Source organism: Protomyctophum parallelum, assembly GCF_964188405.1.
Source record: "Protomyctophum parallelum genome assembly, chromosome: 2".
Classification (NCBI taxonomy): domain Eukaryota; kingdom Metazoa; phylum Chordata; class Actinopteri; order Myctophiformes; family Myctophidae; genus Protomyctophum; species Protomyctophum parallelum.
Window position 1 is genome coordinate 25452516 of NC_139699.1, and position 22164 is coordinate 25474679.

The 22164-nt window shown below is 41.8% G+C and overlaps 1 protein-coding gene across 1 annotated transcript; it reads right to left on the minus strand.

Annotated features, from left to right (window-relative positions):
- Positions 1 to 1237: 1237 nt before the first annotated feature.
- dnaja2a (DnaJ heat shock protein family (Hsp40) member A2a) lies at positions 1238 to 17332 on the minus strand. The gene is made up of 9 exons (XM_083759171.1): positions 17206 to 17332; positions 13730 to 13789; positions 9681 to 9910; positions 7582 to 7662; positions 7088 to 7221; positions 6192 to 6388; positions 5419 to 5563; positions 4062 to 4189; positions 1238 to 2755 (listed from the first exon to the last, which is right to left on the minus strand). The coding sequence occupies exons 1-9, from the start codon at positions 17281 to 17283 to the stop codon at positions 2564 to 2566; spliced, it is 1245 nt and encodes a 414-aa protein (XP_083615297.1). The 5' UTR covers positions 17284 to 17332; the 3' UTR covers positions 1238 to 2563.
- Positions 17333 to 22164: the final 4832 nt, after the last annotated feature.

Genomic DNA, 22164 nt, shown 5'->3' on the forward strand with positions numbered 1-22164 from the left:
GCAAAGTAACTTCGAAACGCAATATAGATCAAATCGGCACCCTAGGTATCAATATCGTATCGAATATCGTCCCACCCCTAATATAATATAGATGCTTGTAGATCAGCTCTTTTTGATGCTCTAATGTTATAATACAGATTATACACTAGGCTAAACAAGGCATGAATGAATCACCCACACACATACAGTATGGTGAAACCATACAGTGAAAAAGATGAATAAATATACAGAGAAACTTACAGATGTTTTCTTTTACTTTCAGAAATACCACACAGTGTAGCAAATCAATACTCAAGTCCTGCATTCAAAACTTTAATGGCTTATTATGAAGAAGAAATGCCACTTGACAGTTTTCAAATCAGCCTCATGGTGGCGCTACAACAGGCCAAGTTGCGTCTCACACACACACACACACACAAACATGTTAAAATTACTCCTAAACATTTTGCCAAACATCACACACTCTCCTGTCCTCCTGGTGGAGACCTGTGCCCAGAAGGGCACGTTTTCTAGTTTCCCTTCTTTTGACCATAAATGGAATAGTGGATACTGAAGGTCACTTGTACAGAGTTTACCCTCCTGATAGCTGATACTGTAGCTCACCTGAAAGAGGCCACGTAAGCCTAGCACTGGAGATTGCACATAAGAGTCCATTCACTGATACACTGCCCACAATAAACCCTTTGTTAGGGCATAGGGGTCTTCAACCTTTTTTCCCTCAGAACAGTCGCCATATGTTGGTATTCCTAAACGTAATCTGATTAAACCATGCCAAAACCTAACCTTATTCCCAAAATTACTCTAGGCCTTACCCTATTTCTAACCTCAGTAAAGGGGGTAGTTAGTAGGTACACAAATGTTTCAAAAACATTAACCTGTTGTGCAAGTCAACGGCAAGCCAATCTGGGAACCCAGCGACAAGAAAATAAATCTGTGATTTCACAGGACACTTCAAACCAGTGACACTTTTGATTTGTGCCAGGGCACCACCTAGAGGCCTTGGAAAGGACGTGCATCAATCATCAATGTAGGCATTTAGACTATTCAAAGTCTACAAATGCATAGAATAGAGACAGAGGCACCGATCCTCTGGAAACTAGGATCCAAGGTAAACTAAGAATCTAGCTACCTACAATAGAAATCAAATAATCTGCCATCTAACTGTGGTCAAGAAAAAAACATTGATCAAATGCAATCTTCAACTTTCAACTGGTCTTACAGACAGGCACAAGTAACGTTTGTCATTTGAATTGTATTTTGTTTTATTCCAAAAGAATCACACCACTTTGAATAACAGCAGCTGATAAAGCTTAATGACAATCAGGAGTTCCATCATATTATACACAATAATATCCATTGTTCAGTTTGAACTTAAAATATATAGAAAGGAAAAAGATAAAGGTAAAAACCTACAAAGAAACGAAAAAAGGTAAAGCATCAAAGAGACACAAACAGCCTAAAATTGTTTTGTTTTTTTCTCTCTCCTTGTGTTCTGCCTGGTACACATCACACAACTGAATGTCTGCACACACTTTTTAGTTTGCTTTTTTTTCGTTTTAAATTTTGTGTAAATACTGCGCAAACAAAATACAAAATGTCAAACAAGAAAATGCCCGTATTCCTAAATGTGATGTGGATTTGACCGCAGGGCGAGATGGAAAGCGCATAGATGAGAACAGCCAGAATCAGATAAGGAAATGTAATAATTATTATTATTAATAACACAGTAGGTACAGAGTCCCCAATTACTCATGACCTGATAATCTAAAGTGGTCAGAACTGGACGAGAAAAGGCCTGCAAGTTTCACTGCATTCAAGACATTTTGTAAAAGATTTAGATTTTCTTAGTTTTAGTCTCAAAGAGTGTAAACTTTAACAGGTTTACCACAGCATGGTGTTTCACAAGCATCTGGTAGAAAAAAAAAAATCTAAATCCATCTGAATCAATTTCAATATGTCCGTTCTCCTAAACCCAGATCACCAAACGTGACCCAAATTAAAAGCTCACGAAATATCGCACTGCGACCAGTTTGTGAGCTTGTATCCCAGTTATGTTCTCTGCGCTACACCGACACACAACTAAGTATAAATCCGGCTATTAGTCCTCAGCATTGTGACCTGGGGCTTTCTGATCCCGCTTATTACACTGCAGTGAAACTCGTATACATACATTTCCCCTGAAGTAGGGCAGGAGTTCAGTGTGCGTATATATGAATTATCCGCAAGAAACGATCATATCTGCATTTCAATTGCAATATGCCTCCACTGACAGCTAAATCATGGAACAGAAAAGTCGGATTGTATTAAACGACTATAAACTCACCAATATTGCACTGTAGTCCTGTACGGACAGCTTGGATTGTCCTCTATGTCCGTGTTAAGACCGTGCCCACCATTGTCATATTATGAGCAGGTTTCTGCAACTGAGATTCTCTCTTTGGTGCAATATTGGTGAGTTTATTGTGGTCATATCTGTCATATGAATGGGCCGTCAATGGAGCGTATTCCAACATTTATGCAGATGGCATCCAGGTTGCTTGCGGCCATGTGTTTGTATGAAGGACTATTGGTGTGCACACTGCACACCGGGTCCGTGGTGGCCTCCTCCTCCCTCTTCGTCGGAGCTGTCGTTGTATGCCTCTCTGCGTCCGCTGCTGGAGCCCTGGCTGCTGTCGTAGTCCTGCAGGTCAACCTCCTCCGTGTCACCCGTGATGATGGGCGTCTCAGACCGCGAGGGGAGAAGGTCCTCCAACTCCTAAAAGGAAAGACAAAAATCACAGGTCGTTCAACGCTCGGAGGAACCAGATCCAGGATTGAGGAAATAGGTTCCATCACATTTGGAACAGTTTCCAGACCCGGTTTGTGGCTGGTACGTGAACTTCACGCCTATTATACAATTACAACACCCTGGTTCTCTCTTTCAAGGCCAATTTGGTTTAATTTGTGCTACACAAGAGTTGCCGGCTTCAGCGAGCAATGCCGGGAGGTCAGTGAGGAGTAACCTGACATGGCCAGACGCCAAGGACATATATTTTTGCGCTGGCAGATTCGTCTGGTTATCAGGCGAAAGTGAAAGTTAGTAGTCACGGCCTGGATATGATGCTTAGGATGTTACCCTGTGCAGACAAAGAAATCCTTTGTCTAATTGCGGACGGTTTGTCTTGGGACTACATTCTGTGTCAAGGTCACACACACAACTAGAACAGACTTATTGTCTATGGAACACCGTTTTATCTCATGTCTGCTACAACTCCCTCACAACAGTCATCTTTCATGTTGTTCTTTGGCCACCTCCCTTGAGACCTTCTGTAGAGCAGGGTTTCTCAAAGCAGGTTCTGTAGCACCCTAGGGTGGTGTGACGCAAGAGCCACAGAATACTTTTGATAATATGATTGCAGAATTCCCGCTTTTGGAAAAATAAAACCAATTTAGAAAGCGCCCACTCCTTGGGGTGTTTTTTTGTCACTGTATATTTGCACATACATGAAATTTGTCCATTTAATCATCCACCCATCCAACAACTAGGAGCAGTGAGCAGCCATTCTACGGCGCTCAGGGAGAAATGAGGGGTTACGAGTCTTGCTCAGGGACACAGACACATTGCTGGCCTGGACTCAAACCTGGGACAACCAGGGAGGGAGGCAGGCTCACTAACCACTCAGCTATGGCCACCCCGTAAACAAAGAAAAAACTGAACCGTGGATTTGGTGAATAGCCCAATATTAACCTTTTTTTACCCAGCCGAGTTTATTTTATACCGAAAATGTTTTTCAGACTAATCATCTTGCTGATGTTAGGAGCCCTGCATCAGGCTGAAAACTGTCACTGATGACAGCTTGTTTACGTGCTTAACAGACATTTGCCGCCAACATAGAGCCTTAGCCAACAAGGCCAAATTGTTTTCAGCTTTGTTCCCATAACTGTCACAGAATTCTACTGCTAATTAACTGCAATAGTTTTAACAGTATTTATTCACAGTTTGATATATTAGTGTGTCTTACAGTAGACCCAATGTTATACATATAATATATGCAAATCAGTGCCAACACGCGGGGTCTTACCGTGAGTTTCTCAGGACTGATCCAGTTGTTTTCAGGGAACTGGACGTCAAACTTGATGTACAGGTCTCCCTTTTCAAAGGGATTGCGGTACTGTGGCATGCCTTCGCCTCGCACCACCCTCACTGAACCTGGACAACACAGTGCATCACAATTAAACAGTGGACCAAATCCAATGTCCTCCCTGGCCTGAACCAGCATGGTTCTTTTCAAAATACGACACCACCGGCATACACCGAAGCATAAATCTGATGGCTTGGCCTCGTTGCAAATCTGTGGTCTTAACTAGGCTGTAAATAAAGTCCAAGGGGGAAGCACGCACATCTTAAAATAATTCTACAGGTGCTCAAAAAAAAATTGATACAATGATGAAGGAAGGCAGTCGGCACAGGAAACAGCTAGGTAAGACCTTAGAGTATATATTAAAGGTATATTCAGTGATTTCACTTAATTCAAATATCACTTATTTTTTTGTTTTGTTGTGATAATCCTCCCTACTATAGAGTGTGCTGGCCATATAAGGAGTTCCTCCCTGTCCCCAGTTAACCCATGGGGGTCAAAAAACCTTAGGTTTCGTTTTTGACTCTATCCTGATTGGACGAAAGGCTGGGTCCCACAGCCAAAAACGTAACCTAAGGTTTTTTGAGTGAAATCACTGAATATACCTTTAATAAAGACAGCACCCGGAGGAAACATTGAGGCGAAATGGACATAGTGGCCGAGATTGGTATTGCAGCTTGGGGCCAAGGCCCATCAAGTTGACCATCATTGTGCACGTTCATGACACAAACGCTGTTTCATACGTGAACACGTGCAATGATAGTCAACGGCTAGCACGTTCACGATTTAGCCCAATCCATCCCAGAATGCACTCTGTTCCTACCCGGAAGGAGGAGTGAAATCGCCTCATGCGCTTTTGAGCAACTTAAAGGAGAATTCCATGCTAGAATGCTTTCTTACCTTTCTTTGTAGTTGTTACGTCCCCACCAAAGAGGTCCAGGTGTTTTTTTGTTTCAATTCATTTAAGGCTTATGGTAGGGGAAATAGACAATAAGGAGCTTTTGCACAAAATAACACCTGGACCTCTTTGTTGGGGACGTAACAACTACAAATAAAGGGAAGAAAGCCTTTTAGCATGAAATTCTCCTTTAATGCAAGTGGATGGGAGGAGAAATCTGGTGCCGTCTCTACTAATATATACTCTAAGGGTAAGACAGGTAGGTAAGACGAATATACCTGACGAAGACCCACCCACACAGGTCGAAACATTGTTGTATCCTTAAATAAAATTGCTTCTGGGAGCTTCAGACCAGTGTCTTCCATCATCACGGAACTAGGCTGTAAACACGAAAAGACTAACCTGGCTGGATGATTTTGCCAGCAGGGTACTTGACGACGATCTGTCTGCTGTCCAAGTGCTTCAAGGTGAACTGGAAGCCACACAGCGCCTCAACCAGGCCAATCTTATGGGTCATGTGAATGTCGTTAGCCTCTCGTCTGAATGTCTGCACAAAAGAGACCAACCCAAAAAGAATGAATGAATACATTAGGCCTCGTTTGCCCCAAATACAATTTGTCGCAATTTCTTTTATGCAGTCTTAACCCATAGAAATAGATGTTTATAAAAGTGTTTGAATCACATTCCTTAGCCTTGTGTTCAGACTGCATATTACAAACTATCAGACTCCAACTTGGATAATAATCCAGATTAAGGACCAAGATGAAATGTATCAACAATTAGACCTCAACTCCCGAACATAGTAATGAGCTTAACCACCAGCAGGCTAACCATTTAGGGCCCAGGACTGTTCATTTTATCCATAGATGTAACAACACCCACTGATACCTATTTTGTGGAAAAGCTTTAAATAGTTAATGCTCTATTGTGCAATTTTCCTTTTGTGTGAATAAAATGTAAATGTTCTAATCTGTACGGTTTGGGGTGGTAGTATTAGGTCTCTGTGCTCTTCTATTTAGATCCTGTGTCTAGGTTGGACTACATGATCATGGTTCTGAATTTTTAGACCACGGACCCCCACAGACACGTAAAGGTCTATTTGGTTACCAACTATCACTAATTTAGCTGGGGACCACACTTGAGTGGAGTGGAGTAAAGGCTTTCTCTTGACGTACGTCGTGTTCCTTCTCCTGCAGGACCAGGACGATGTCACCGGGTTCCACGCTAGGTGCCTGGTCGGCCTCTCCTCCGAAGGTGATCTTCTGTCCGTGCTTCATGCCTTTGTCCACGTGAACCTCTAGAATCTTCACCTCTTTGATCACCTTCTTTCCCTCGCACTTTTTACAGCGGTCCTTCTCACTGATCACCTCACCTGCACAGGAACACAAAGAATTCTTGTGACATTTGTTCTAAAGATTGTTGGTCAACCACTTGAGACTGTGCATTCATATAATAACAGTATGCTAAGTTTGACGAGGAATTTCCCTTCAAACACTAGCTATGTTTTGAATGGGGAATACAAGTTGCTACATAACCTTCAAAAATGTCCAAAATTCAATAAGGTACTACAGAAGTCTCTTGTTCATTAGTCAATGTTGAGGCTAAATGTAGAATCTGGCCAGGAGTAAGCAGCACCTTGGACATCATTGCTCTTGTCTTCATGTATGTAATGTATTCATTTGTGTTGCATAAGGCTACTGTGTAACAAGACAACATTTCAGTGAAAGCTGATAATAAAGTAATATCGTATCGTATTTTAACAATTAATATTTTCCATCTACCCAACAAAAAACAAAGTGCTCTATGTGAATAATTTTAAAGGCAAACAAACAGTGTTTATAACCTACAAGCAACATGTGTTGGAGCTTGTTATTTTCAAACAATTTTGACATTTTGAATATTTTTTAAGTCTTTACTTATGACATGCCCAAACCTCCTGGCTGAAAGTGGTTAAATTGTGATATACATTCAACACAGAGTCATATCAACAGGTAACTCAACACTGAGTCATCTGCTCAATCATAATACTGTAGTAATGACTCAACACAGTGAGTCATGCTTGTAGGAATACCTTCTCCGTTGCAGTCTGTGCACACAGACTGCATCTGTTGCACCATCCCTGGAGCCAGCTGCCTGATCATGATGCGCATACCACGCCCCCTACAGGTCACACACTTCTGTACAGCCCCCGTCTTCCCCCCCTGCCTGCAATCACACACACACACACACACACACACACACACACACACTAATAGCACATCTCTCGAGTCGATTATGAAATATTACTTGACGATTATATAGTCACCCAAATAAATGTAATTTTTTTATTGAATTTTGGAACATATGAATAGAAAATACATTTGTTTGGCTTGTAGGCTTTGCATGCAAACATTGCACAGGGCAGGTATATGACAATAACTTAAATATACACAGAAATGACCGGTATACCAATATAATCAAAATACATACCAGTAATGAACTACGACTAAAATAGGCCAAGTACCAATAATCAAAATACATAATGAACTAGGACTAAAAAAGGGCAAGTTTAAAATTTTAACTTACCCATTACAAGTGCTACACAGAACATTCTTGCTAAGCTGTAGTTTGGTTGTTTTTCCATTGTAGAGGTCTTCTAGGGAGACCCTGGTGGGAAAGGAAAATCGCTTATTTAGAGACAAGTAAGACGCGCAAACGCGGGAAGCGAACGCAGCTCGTAAATTGCAATAACAACAATTAGAATAAATTACGTACTTTTTTTTTCTTTTTAGTTAGTAATTCTTTAAAGTTTTCTACTGTGTGTGTGTGTGTGTGTGTGTGCTACAGCTGTGCCCTCTGGTGGCGGGCGGGTGGTGTCACAGCGGGACAGACACACACACAGACACACAGACATGATCTGCTGGGTCTCATAAGCTAAATTCCAATACCCAAAATCTCGAACACTCGCTCACTCCCACTCGGTCACTCGGGGTCATTCCAGCGTGACCCGGAAATGGTTAACGTTCCGATTGTTAAAGCGCTCCATCGAGGAGGAGAGGAGAGTCGAGTGGAGGAGCCGAGTGAGCTCTCCGAGACCGCATAGAGCGAGTGTACATCAGGTGCAGGCTCGGTGGGGTATTTTGTCTCCTCGCAGCGGATTTCCGCATCACGTGTACATGTTTTTTTTCCTTCTCCAGTGACATAAGTCCGCCTCCTCCACATGTGGCACAGAAAACACTGATGAAACCCGATACTGTGCACCCCCCCCCCATCCACTAGCTGCCGGCCGGCTGACTGGCTGAAGTCGCCGACCCAACGGCCAACACACACACATGCACGCACTGTTCAACTGTTTGTTGAAGAGACACATTTTCGCTGAATGAATAGAGCTTCAGAATGATAAAGTAGCCTATCTAGCCTACTTATGTGAAAGTGAAAGGACCACAACAAGCCACTGGCTTTATTGCATAAATAATATGCATAATAAAAGTAGGATATATAAATTAGGCTGGCTATATTGTGCGCACCTCAAAAGCTATAGTTAATTTATCTCTGTGCATGCCTGAATGCACAGACTGCTATGAATGACGGTGACAAAAATGAAAAATTTATTTATTTATATGTGGACTGAACTGAATATGTAAGTCAGAGAGACTATACCTAATTCCTGTTATAGTGTCCGTTATTTGCAAAGACCGCGGAGGAGGACTGACTGTCGGAGGAGGGGGGGGGGGGGGGGGTGATTTATACGTGTGCGCATCCTGGCGCTTATTCACTATTTCAGGAATAAATAGCCTTGCTTGCACATGTTACCAATACATACACATTGGCCTCGGACCCTCGGTTACATGTACAAAATGATGAATTGTCTATTCTGCACTGTACGGCTCTGTTCGGACTTCGGAGTTCCAGTGATCCAGCTGTGTGACACCACTTTTGCTTTGGCAACGTATGTTTTCCCATGCCAATAAAGCCCTTTGAATTGAATTGAATTGATACACGTCATTAGTGATCGCGGATTGTGCCGTCGCTTTGAAATGACAGCGTAGTACATTCCGATTCCAGAGGAAAATTCGACCACCACTCTGTCCTCGCATAGAATCCTCTCCTCCTCCTCTCCTCCTCGCTGGGGGCGGAGCCGAGGAGCGAGTGGAGGACGCGAGGAGAGTGAGCGAGTGTGAAAGTTGCGGTATTGGAATTTAGCTATAGTTAGTGCTGATTGCGTTCGCAACAAGACAAATAAAACATTGACATTTTGCTTACAGTCCAGGTGACACCTAGCCAGATTTCCAAACCTCATCAATACATAGGCAAGTCAGGAAGTGACTCGAAATTAACATTGGAAGGTTCTGTCCCAGCCCACACCATAGACCAATCAGAAGCGGCGGCTCCTGGGTGCGGATCGCACCATTTGGAAATGATTTCAAGACCAAGTTAAGTGAGAAAAAGAAAATCTGCCGAACAGGGCGCATCAGTCTGAATTCCAGGCTAGGCGACACAGTCTAAAATAAAAACTATCACAGGCATCATGAGATTGTAGAGTCAGTGTGTGCCATGTTAACATAGAACACCATGCTGGCTTCCATGTAATCAAAATGACTGAATCAGTTGTGGCGACTGAAAACTTGAATCCATGGAAATGATAATACAATTCCAAAAGAGAAAATGCTGAGCCCAAGCCTTACTTCAGTGGATGGACCATGTCTTCTCCTCGCCTTCGGCCTCCGTTACGTGCACCGCGGCCCTGGCCTCCCATGAAACCAAACAGGCCGCCTCCAAAGATGTGGGAGAAGATGTCGTCCATCCCCGCTCCACCCCCCCCTCCTTCCCGGAGGCCTTGCTCTCCGTAGCGGTCATATAGCTCCTTCTTCTCCGGATTGGTCAGAACCTCATAGGCAAAACTGATCTCTTTGAACTGGAGGTTTGAAGAGGAGAAGAGCAGAGAGAGGACAAACTTATAGGTGCAGCAACTGATATTTTGTTAGTAGCTAGTGTTCAGTAGCAGTGAATTAGAGCTGCCTCTCCAGCTCTAATTTAAACAGAACATGGATTTTCAGGTGGGGACTGGGAATACCACTTTCATCCAATCAGGAGAGTGAACTCAACAGGACTAACAAGATTTCTTCAGTGTCACTTACTACAGGGGGGGGGGGGGGGGGGAATCATTGTGATAGGATTTTTTTTTTTTTTTTACATGAAGCACTTGAACCCTAGCACCCCAATTTTCGCATTAGCCGGAAATAGCAGATCTACCTCGGACAAGGGATGGGGGGGCCATAAGTGGTCTGAAAATACACATTAACATGAATCCAACACAACAGTTTACAGTACACAATGATAGTGTTGTCAAACAAGTCTATGAAATCTGCAACACCTTTATACTATAGAGTATGCACATGGATGCTTTTCCCATCAGGACACGCTCCTCTCATCTAGACTTAGTGGCAAAACATTGAGCAGCATGGAGTGTTGGAAGCGCTCATTGGAAATCATTCAACCGTCCTGCGTATCACCGGTTTCTAAATGTCACAGTGCAGGAGGCAGCAAAATGTTGTGTTATTGAAAACAAGCACTTCCTAACTCTGAGAAAATCAAATGCAGGGCATTTCTTGACAGAAAGTAGCTCATTTCTATGGTGGATTTTTATGAAACAAAAACTTTGCAGATAGAAAAAGGATAATTCAAGCTTTTCGAACAGCTGCAATGTTGGTGAGTTTAACATTGTTTAAAGCAATCAGACAGGACCTTTCTGTTTGGATGAATGGGCTGTCAAGGCCAGAAAGTAGTTTTTTGCCACTAAGTGGGCGTTCCCACATAACTTCCAGGTATGATGATGTCATGTGCATACCCTCTATATGTAGCTTCAGCTCTCCTTCAGTTAAGGAGTCCTTGGACTGAAACATGTACTATCACAATATAATGCATCAACCTTTTTAATGAAAAACATTGTTTTAACCAACAAATATAAATTAGCCTATCTATCTAAACACAGTGTTACTATGTGTACACTGTACACAGGGTCTGAAACTTCATCAGCCACTGTGCCACTGTCCTCAACTAATTTACTCACAGAATTGATTGTTTTATATTGAAGACCCCAAATGCACGACCCCTGCACCGGAATTTAATTCAGCAAGCCTATTTTAGCCTTGATATGTAACCCGAAACATGAATATAGTAACCATAAGGCAGCGACGCTTTAGTTATGAGCAAAAACCTCAATTTGGGAAAAGAATCAGAGAAAAACAATGGGTTTAATTTTTCGGTTAACATTGAAGTGGACGGAGGGGAATCTTTTTACTGATTGGAACCTTTTTAATGATGGACCACAGTGGGTTTCAAGAGGGCTCTGATTCCAGAAGCAGAGCTTTAAGACGTCTGTGATCATTTCATGTCACTTGTCACATGCTAGGGTACACATGACCAGCTCATTCCCCAGGAGATTTTCTGAAATGTCATGAGTCCATAGTTACATGCATTTATTGCGACACATGCTTTTATTTCTTATTAGCCTACTCCGTCAGTGTGCTTTGTAGAGCTTTCAGTGATTAGCTTTCATCTAAGTATTTTGAAAATTGTGAAAAGCTTAAAATGAAAACAAGCTACCGGGAGTTTAGAGGAATTAGGACTAGAAATGTCATATGGCAGATTTGAATGTAGGGGATCTTATCGATCCTTTGAAAATATGTCCTAGCGGGTTAAAGTATCTGGGAGTTAATATCAGAAAAGAGCGGGATAAGGTAATTAAAGACAATTACTTAATTCTTATGGAGAAGACTAAGTCCGACACTTTAAGGTGGTCTGGTTTGCCTTTGTCTCTAATTGGAAGAGTGAATACAGTTAAGATGATAGTGTTACCAAAATATATTTATCTATTTCAATGCATCCCATTCTCTATAACTAAAAGGTTTTTTAAAGATCTTAACACAATTATTTCCTCCTTTTTATGTCAGAGCAAAACGCCGCGGGTCAAATTAAGTACGCTCCAAGCCCCTTACAATAAGGGTGGCCTTAATCTCCCTAATTTTAGATGTTACTATTTGGCCTCGCAATTCTGTCCTTTATGGATATGGTTGCACCCTGAGATTGGTGAGGTTAGGTGGCTACGTATAGAACAACTAGACCTGGGCCTAACTCCCCTGAAAATCATACCTTTTTTGGGTACGAAGAAGAACCTCTCTTTGCTTACTAAAAATCCTATTATCTTGAGCGCTTTTGAAGCATGGCAGGAATCTCATAAATTATTGGGGATAGATACATCTCTAATGAGAAAGACCCCATTATGGGAAAACCCTAATATTCCTTACCCCATAGCTGAGTATTGCAGAGATGGGTTAATAATGGAATCAGGACTGTGGGTGATTTATACAGCAATAATGTATCAAACTTTCAACAATTATCAGCCAAGTTTAATTTACGTAACCATGACCTCTTTAAATATCTTCAAATTAGACATTGGATTCAAGCAAAATCTATAGATTTCCCGAATATCCCAGAAAAATCCCCCCTGGAGGATCACATGTTTTGTACCCTTATCACCTCAACTAAAGGATTAACTTCCTCCATATATGGTATTCTAAACAATAATTTACCAATTTACAATACATTGAACATTAAACATAAATGGGAGACAGACTTGGGATGCACCTATGATGATGTGGATTGGGAGATAATTTTAGAGAGAGCTCAGAGGGTTCTGGTTTCCACCAAACATAGACAGATGCAATTTAACATTTTTCACAGAACTTACTTTACTCCGCTCAGGTTACACAAGATTGATAGAAGCATTTCCCCTATGTGCCAAAGATGTAAGATAACAGAAGGCTGCCTATTACATATGTTATGGAACTGCCCACTTTTAATTGATTATTGGAAGTTCATCTTGTCTACGGTCTCTGATATCATAGAGGTTGAAATACCACATGATCCAAGAATTTGGTTACTGGGTGACGTTACATTGATCAACACAAATTTCAACAAAGCATACTTTGTGTTACTCGCCAGTACAGCTGCGAAGAAAATCATCTTGGTTAATTGGAAATCTGAAAAATCACCTTCACAGAGACACTGGCTGAATGAGCTTTCATCATACTGTACCCCTGAAAAGATACTGTACAATGTAAGAAGAAGGCCTGCTACTTTTGAAAAGATATGGGGCAGGTTCTTTGAGGTTCTACCTTCAATATCTCCTCTGGGTTGATTTAGTTTGAGTTTATTTATTTATATTGTTATTTTCATGTATTTATCCGAGTTGTTGCTGTCAATAGGTGTTGTGTACAATACAGAGTAATGAGAGCTGTGTAGTTTTCCTTTCTGGGGTTGGGGTGGGGGGGGGGTTTGTTTTTACTGTTTTTTGTCTTTTCTTTTTTAAAGGTATATTCAGTGATTTCACTTAATTCAAATATCACTTATTTTTTTGTTTTGTTGTGATAATCCTCCCTACTATAGAGTGTGCTGACCATATAAGGAGTTCCTCCCTGTCCCCAGTTAACCCCTGGGGGTCAAAAAACCTTAGGTTTCGTTTTTGACTCTCTATCCTGATTGGACGAAAGGCTGGGTCCCACAGCCAAAAACGAAACCTAAGGTTTTTTGAGTGAAATCACTGAATATACCTTTAAGTTTGTCTTGTCTTGTTTAAAAATCATGATTCTGTAACTCGTTGTTAATATCTGCATTATCAATAAATAAATCTTAAAAAAAAAGAAAAAATGTCATATGGTAAATGTATGATTACCTTGTCACCAGCATTTGGGTTTTTGTCAGGGTGATATTCTTTTGCCAGTTTACGGTATGCCTGGGAGAGAAAAAACAGATGTTAATCTAAACAGACGAAATGTTTTTGAGTGGTGCAACCACTCCTATAGAGTATAGACCGATTCCGTAGCGGGTCTCATGGTCGCAGCCTACGTATTTCCTGTAGGCGGACTCGACGTAGCTGCGGGGGTAAAACCCTCACCAGGCGCACCTCTTCCACTACAGTGAACGGCAGAGTGACTGATGTTAGTTTGCCTCAAACTTTACTCCTTTACCTGCTTTTTTACTAACACTAACATTACAAAGATGCCCAGAACATCGAGATGAACCTGTGTAGTTTATGGCTGCTCCAACAGTAGTGGCAATAAAATATAAACGGAATGTCAAAATATCCACCGTGGTGGCTGAGACCAGAGCCATTGAGTAATGGTTGAGACAAAGCAGTGAAGGGTCCTGAAAGATACATAATTTCAGTCTTACCCAATATCCAATCTTTCTGTTTTATGAACACAAGGCTGCTGTATTTTATACCTCATACTAAGCATTTAAAGTATGAGGTATAAAGTACAGCAGCCTTGTGTTAATAAAACAGAAATATTTGGTATTGGGTAAGACTGGCGTTATGTATCTTTCACTGCTTCGTCTCAACCATTACTCAATGGCTCTGGTCTCCGCCATCGCGGTGGATATTATATTCTGTTTTTATTTTATTTTTATGTTGCCACTACTGTTGGAGCAGCCATAAACTACACAGGTTCATCTCGATGTTCTGGGCATCTTTGTAATGTTAGTGTTAGTAAAAAAGCAGGTAAAGGAGTAAAGTTTGAGGCAAACTAACATCAGTCACTCTGCCGTTCACTGTAGTGGAAGAGGTGCGCCTGGTGAGGGTTTTACCCCCGCAGCTACGTTGAGTCCGCCTACAGGAAATACGTAGGCTGCGACCATGAGACCCGCTACGGAATCGGTCTATAGACAGCTGTGTGTGTCCCTGGGTCTGTCTGTCCAAGCACGAAAATAGCATTATAGCGTTTGTTCACCACCAAGTGTCACTGTTGCACAGCCTAACACACAGGCCAGGGAGGTGGGCTTGTACAGTAGTACAGTACAGCACCACTCACTTCAGACGACAACTAAACTAGACAAAAGTAAATGAAAATCATACAATACAAGCTTACTTATGTAGTGTATTCAGGCATGTTATAAGGACAAGGTTGGCAGACAAATTAAAAACAAAATGTCATGACAAGCTCACAGCACGGCACAACACGTTGTGAGCTTGTAGATCTGCTATTTTGCCAAATGTTGGACCAGAATATGGACACTAGCCTATAGTTTAAGAAGTGCTTAACCTATGTGACCCTTAGAGTAAATATTAATAGAGACGGCACCCGGAGGAAACCCTGAGACGAAATGGACATAGTCGCCGAATTTGGCATTGCAGCGCTGGCCCAAACACATGAACGCGCTGGTCAAAAAACAACAAGAAGTCAACACTTTAAAATGAGCTGCTCTGTCTCATCTTTAGTCCACAGCAAGGAGACACATTACTCCAACTCTTGAACTTGCTTGGCTTGTTTTCCGTTCGTCGAAACTGCTTTTTGTCAAACAAAATGACATGTACCACCAAGGACAGGCACATCAAGCTTTTAGTTTCAACGGAGCCTAAACTAGGTTACAGCTTCTATTACGTTACACTAGGCCTGCCTGTCACAATTATTGCATAATCCTTTAATGGCAATTATTTTGCACAGTCATCATAATCATTTCCATGTTGAAAAATGTTCATTCAGTTTCCAAAAATAGCAGATCAGCTTTATAAAGTATAAAATTATTAAGTCATTTTAACCCATTCAGGACGGGAATCTACAAACTCTGATATTTGGTATATGCTATAAAATGTGGTGCAAATCTAGAATATATATTATTTCAGAGCGAGCGTTTTAAACTCAAATCTTTGCTTCTGGGGGGGGGGGGGGGGGGGGGACTTTGTTTAAATTCAGTTAAACCTGTAGAAGCTGATGCACCTGTTTGAGGTACTTGTATGTATTATGATAATCAATAGAGAAGAAAGAGAGGCAGATATCTCCCCTTGTGTGTATTGTATGTATATTGTCTTGTTTCTGTTGTATGTACTGTCAATTGTTTCGTTTACATGTATGTTTGATTAAAATTCAATAAAAAGTAAATAAAATAAAAACAAACATGTCTTTCAGAAAACTGTCAGGATTTAGAAGGCATTTGTTTTTGTAGAATCGTCCTCAGGTCTAAATGGGTTAAGTAACCGTATTACTTAACCCTTAACTCATATCTTCCCTGCGCAAAGTTTTATTACAAAGCCTAATTAAAAGGAGGTTCAATGCCAAAAACAATTTAAATCGTTGATCTCAATTATTTCTATGACAATTAAACGCCATGTTGTAAATGTTGTAATCTTGACAGCCACTTACTTTATCATGGATATTGGATATGGTCGATCAAAATTTAAATACAGTACAATACAGTTATTCATACAATATAACCGTATTGCATTATATTAATGTACATGACATGTAGGAAATGCAGTTACAGTGATACTGTAAGCTGAAGATGACCCCCATGCTAACATGAGGACTAGCCGGCTAGCATTAGCTTGACACAGGATAACAAGCAAACGTTATCAATGTCATCAATATGTTAACATAATATCGTTCATTAAAAAAAAAGGAAGTTCAAATTCACTTCAAACGAATATGACAAACGCATAATTTTGTTTTCCTCCAAAACAACCAAAACACACTGAGACCTGACAGTCATGTCAGTAGTATAATTTCTAAGTCCCTTGAACGTGAATTTGTTAAGTTGTCTTTAAGACATTTATAAGGCCTTATTTGGACCTACATTAATTTTTAATGACGTGATTACATTCTCGGACACCCTGAGGCTATCATTTCAATCGGTCCAGTAGCTAGCCAGATAGCTAACCGTTACCTACAGCTACAGTAGGAAGGACAAGGCCAGTGAAATTCGTTAAGTCGCACGAGACTCTTAATTTTCAGCCCGACGGAAATAAATCAACCAAATTTCCCAGCGATAAGAATGTCGTCATGTGATGCCGTCACGCGTCACATGGGCACCCTTTTCTGTTGAGAATGACGCCATTCTCCTCGGGGGAGAGAAAAACGGGAAAGAACTTTAAAACGAGCCTTTTAGCGGTGCTAAACTAAGCTAACTAGCTAAAGCCGGGGAGCTAATAATTTCGTCGTACGGCGGTATGACGCACCGGCCAAACAAATGCAGACCTACAAGCTCACAAGGTGTCGCATCCGCGACGCCTTGTGAGCTTGTAGATCGGCCATTTGTTTGCGGTTAGCATTATAGGCTAGCATAAGGCTAGCATTTCCTGGTTGTGTGTGAGCGTTGTGTGGGTGGCTTTTAAACCTCCGCATTTATACATTTTCTTCTAATAATAATGGTTACCTTCTTGAGTTCGTTTTCCGTGGACGTCGGCTGCACTCCGAGAATGTCGTAGAGTTTGGTGTCGACAACGTTCGCCATGGTGATGTTTGTTGAGCCGACAAAGTGATGGTGAGGAGGAGGAGAGAGCAGAGCGGAAGAGGATGGAAACGGGGCGGGCTCGACTTCTTCTGCTCTGGGTGCAGCTGCAAAATGGTGCACAGTCACCACCTGCTGAGCTGTTGCATCAACCGCAGTCACGGCCAGGGGTATAATAATAACTTATTGGAATGATGGAATCTACCATAGACTGTCAAATATAGGAATCTTTACACACACACACACATACATGCCTGTCATTTTAGGTCCAAGGCCCCTAATTTTTCACTGACGTGTACAACCTTTATTCAAATACTTGAAAATGAATTAATTAAAAAACACATGTATTTTTAAGGCCAAACCTCATTTGAAAGAATATATTTGCACAAATCTTCGTCAATTCATGAGCTGCCTATAAGCTCCCCTATTCTCAATATTAAATCAAAAAGACAAAAGACTTGCATGGATGCACCTGGAGGGCTGGGACGTATCCTCAGTGATGTATCCCAAGGTCATCAGGGTTTCGGGTCTCTCGAACATCATACCCCTCACTCAGGCGACCCAGCCGGGGTGATCAAGTACCCACTAAGGGCCGATTCATACTCCTATTTTAGAGCCGAATAAAAGTCGGTTCGAGCCTACAATGTGACATTTGAGGTTCGGGGGGGGGGGTACCGTCTTAAAGTCGGCTCTTCGGTGCTACTGAAAATTTCTGACGAGCCGAAATCATTTCGGCACTACAGCGCCGAAACAGCGGTAAAAGGACTAGACTCCTGTCCGGGGCTCCGGGCCCCTCCTACGTCTCACCAGGTCCACTCCTGCTCTCACCAGGCCCAGGACCTGTGCGTTGCACCAGAGTCCCAGCACCAGACACTTCATTCAGGAGTGGTGTGCAATGGTTCCGCAGGCAGACTCCACCCGAGCGAGAAAGTGGTGTTGCGGGCTCTGCTTGCTGCTTGAATGGCCCTCCTAAAGGCCTCACCAAGGGTTTGTTGGGCTTCCTCCTCACGGAGGACACAGGCTGGGGCGCTAACCAATACTGATATTTGAGTTTTCTAAAAACCTATCCTCTTCCTTGATGTTCTCCAGTGCTGCTTTAGCCTGTCAGCTGTAGGGTTGTTCAAGACTGCAATGCGTGCCTTGTGCATAGTGTCCAGTATGGTTTTGACTCAACGTGACTCAAACCAGTCCTGCGGCCTCATATGCAGTAGCTTTGAGCTAAGACAGGTCCAGTTGTCAATCAACACTGCCTTCAGGGCTCAGGAAGGAGTACATTTTCCCCAGCTTCCCTGCAATGGAGTATTGTATATTCCGGTCCTTATCAACTGCTTCAAGTTGGGCACAGTCCAGCCGCTTCTTGCAATTTAAACTTAAGCAAGTTAAACAAGTATCCTTCAGGATTATAGCATGCAACCTTCCAGAAGTTCCAGGAATAGAACGCCTGCAGTATCTAATTGATTCCCCATTGATGATGTCACTGGTAGGCACTATAGGCAGGTTTCTGTACTGTCCCAACCCTGTCTCCCAACTCCCAAGCTATGACTGTCCAGTGTCCACAAGTACACAACAATTGTAGCATATTGTAAAGAGCATTATCAAGGAAGGACCAGTACAGTCAGATAACTCACAAATAGATTTAACCAATATTTATTATAGAATGAGAATACAAGAAGTGTGCATATAATATTTTATCTTGGCGTTCGGATCTGCTACATTTTTCTCCCTGCTCGGCACAATTAAACACCATCATTAAACATTAAGATCAGGGAGATAGACATAACCCCCCATAATGCCCCCATGGGGAACAGAAATAGCAGAGCCCACCGGTGGTTCTGGGGTGGCGGTGGGAGCAAACATCACATCATAACAACCAGGAACCATATGCAGAAGGAAGGCAGGAAGAAAGCATGCAGTCTAGGTGAGCTTAAATACCCTGCCCAATTGGTCAGGTGAGGTGACTGCCACATCAGCATATGATATGTGGGTCTTGTACTGTATGCGCCCTTGAGCATAGCATGAAGCCGCTCGAGTATATCTGACTGAACTAACTGCAAGTTACGTATCATTTATATGAAGATAGATTGAAAATGACTGAAGTGGCTATAAGTTCACAACGCGTTGAGCTTGTAGATCTGCTATTTCTGACTAACCAGAATATGGATGCTGGGGTTCAAGTGGTTAATGACCTTAAGGTCAGGACATCGAAGTATCAAATGAGTTTAAGATGTTTCTGTGTGGTTCAGGTACTGTCTGCCAAGTTTTTTTGTCCCTGCTGCTCTGGGCCTCTGGCCATAGGTACTTGTAATCAACTAGACTAGAGGTTTTGGCCTGTCATGGCATACTGTGACAGGTGTCAGACACAATATGAGCAGGCATCACAGTGTTTTACATGCATTTGGTAATAATTATTTATCTCCCACACACACACACACACTCATGCATGTGACCTAGGCAGGCTACAATCGCTTCTTTTCATAGACCTGTCTGCATGTTTCGTGAGATGCAACTAAACTAAATCGGGCTTGAATGTATGATGACTGATTCCAGAGTGGATGGCTGCATGGACACTAAATAAGAGACAGGAGTCTTATCTGCAGGCCCACAGTCAGCCACATACTGTACACAAGCAAGCCAGATAAGAGCACATGCAGGGCTGGCCATTATGCTATACATAAAAGCAGCAAGGCTGACAGAGACAGGGGCTATAATAGAGACTGTGTGCTGGCTGCTAGCACAGGAATCCCTGGTGTGCCTCCTGTCACTCAGACTACATTTAACATCATACGAAAGTATGTCAGACTCAGTCATGATTATGTGTTTAAGCTGTTATCTCTGGTTTACAGCGCAATCCCATAGAAGATAATGACGAACGGAGAGAGATAGGCCAATAGAAGGAGCTTGTGAAGAGAGAGAGAGAGAGAGGGGGTAAGAGAACAGTTTGAAAGACCCTGACTCTCTTTCTCCCCCTGGTCCTGGTCATCTCTGGCTAATTCATGCATGGACTTTCGGGACTGCACCCACTATAGGGGAGGAAATCTCTAGGTACTTTACATCTCTACAGTACATGGCGATTTGATTCCGATTCAGAGGGGTAGGATCACCGATTACCGATTCATCACAATGCATCTTGATTCCAATGATGTATTTCCCCCTCACATGTGTGACTGATAAACGGTGCTTTCTAATGATCCATAATTAAAACAGATTAATTTAATTATAATAATTATGTTTCTCTCTCTATAGGTCATCCTCCAAACCAAAACATTAAGCAGCTTTAAAATATGGGATACTATACCAACATACAAAAAGATATATAAATAATAAAAAACGATTTTTCACATTTGTGAATCGATTAATAATCGTCCATGTCCGCATCACGATTAATCTAAGGCCCAAACCGAACCAATGATTCACCTCGCAACCAAACGGTTGTGAATCAGAAGAATCGGAATCATCTTTATTGTCACATCACAGTTAACACCTTGAGGGCCTGGGCCTATTTAATCCATTAATAAAATGTGCCTTCTTTCTTTCTTTTAAATATTCAAAAGATGCAAAGATCAATATTCAAGTAAGTGCAAATTGCTATTGGCCTACTGTCCACCACTGGGATGTATGGTTTATTTACAGCACATTATGGACAATGAATCGAATAATCACTGATGATAATTAGTGTTTCCAAATGGATATTCAAATAAAGCTGGATATAAAAACAGCCAGATTCAGGTGAGAGAATATGGTCAAAATGATGTTACCTGAGTGCAGAGAGAGAGAGGAGCATGGTGGCACAGCTTAGCTAAAGCCCTATATTTGAGCAGTGCATCATTCGAACCAATTCATCTTTGTAAAACATTTATTTATTCCAAGCGACAGCTCAGATCTCCCCTCAGTGGAAAAGACGGCAGCCGAGGCCGTTGTTGTGAAGTGATTTCCAAACAGAATGTGAAGCCAGAGCTCATTTATCTCATCTGCTGGCTGTGGCGCACACATATCTGCCAGTCATTTAGTCAGTGTTGCAGTACACACAGTACACAACCCCAGTGCTGAGATGCAGCGCAATATGAATGGATGTGACTGACTTGCTTAAGAGTTTTAAGGATTTGTCTTTGTTAATTATTATTGTTAATCGCAATTATTTTGGCCACAATAATCAAGACATGACATTTTTATGTCATCCCATACCTATTCAGGGCTATAGGGTGTATAATGTAATGCTGAACATTCCGTCCAGGGCTGTAAGATGAGAGTAAATACCAAGTATTATAGGCTGGAGAGGCTTTTTTAAGTATGAGCGTGGGAGTCTATCACCGTGTGTCTCAATGCCGCGCTACTCATACATCGAGTTGGCGGTGCCTGGGACCGAATCCATGACCTTGTGTGGTCCAAAATGTAGGATGTTTTTATATATGTGAACACTCCATTCAAGGCTATAGGAGATAAGCTGTAGTGGGAAGCCAAGTGGAAAATGTGGAACGTAGATTTAACTTGCATCATTGTATAGCTTTGCCACACATCTATGTATGGACATACATATTACAGCATGCATATTGTAATTAGTAGCCTACTCCATGTGAGAGTAGGCTACACACTGCCCCGTCAATAGTTATGTATAAAGCTACACATTTTGTAAGGTAAAATAACTACCACTGTGGTCGTCTACATCTGTTGTATTTGTGACCAGATTAGTGCTCCTGGTTGTATTGAAATTATCATGGATTCGTGTGCAGTACTTTTGTTGTCATATGCATCTGCCTTCTACTGTATGTGTAATTTTCATACATTACTTTCCCTTGCTGCTCTGTAGACCTTATTTTTACTCATACTTTACTCATCATCAATTTGGCATCCACTTTCATACAACTAATGGAAACTCAGCACAGTTCA

Excerpts from the sequence above, each read along its gene's own strand:
- dnaja2a (XM_083759171.1), bottom strand. The coding sequence starts at position 17,283 with ATGGCGAACGTTGTCGACACCAAACTCTACGACATTCTCGGAGTGCAG. Across the intron at positions 13,790-17,205 it reads CGGAAAACGAACTCAAGAAG|GCATACCGTAAACTGGCAAA; the intron begins GTAACCATTATT and ends TTTCTCTCCCAG. Across the intron at positions 5,564-6,191 it reads TGCAGGAGAAGGAACACGAC|ACATTCAGACGAGAGGCTAA; the intron begins GTACGTCAAGAG and ends TCTTTTGTGCAG.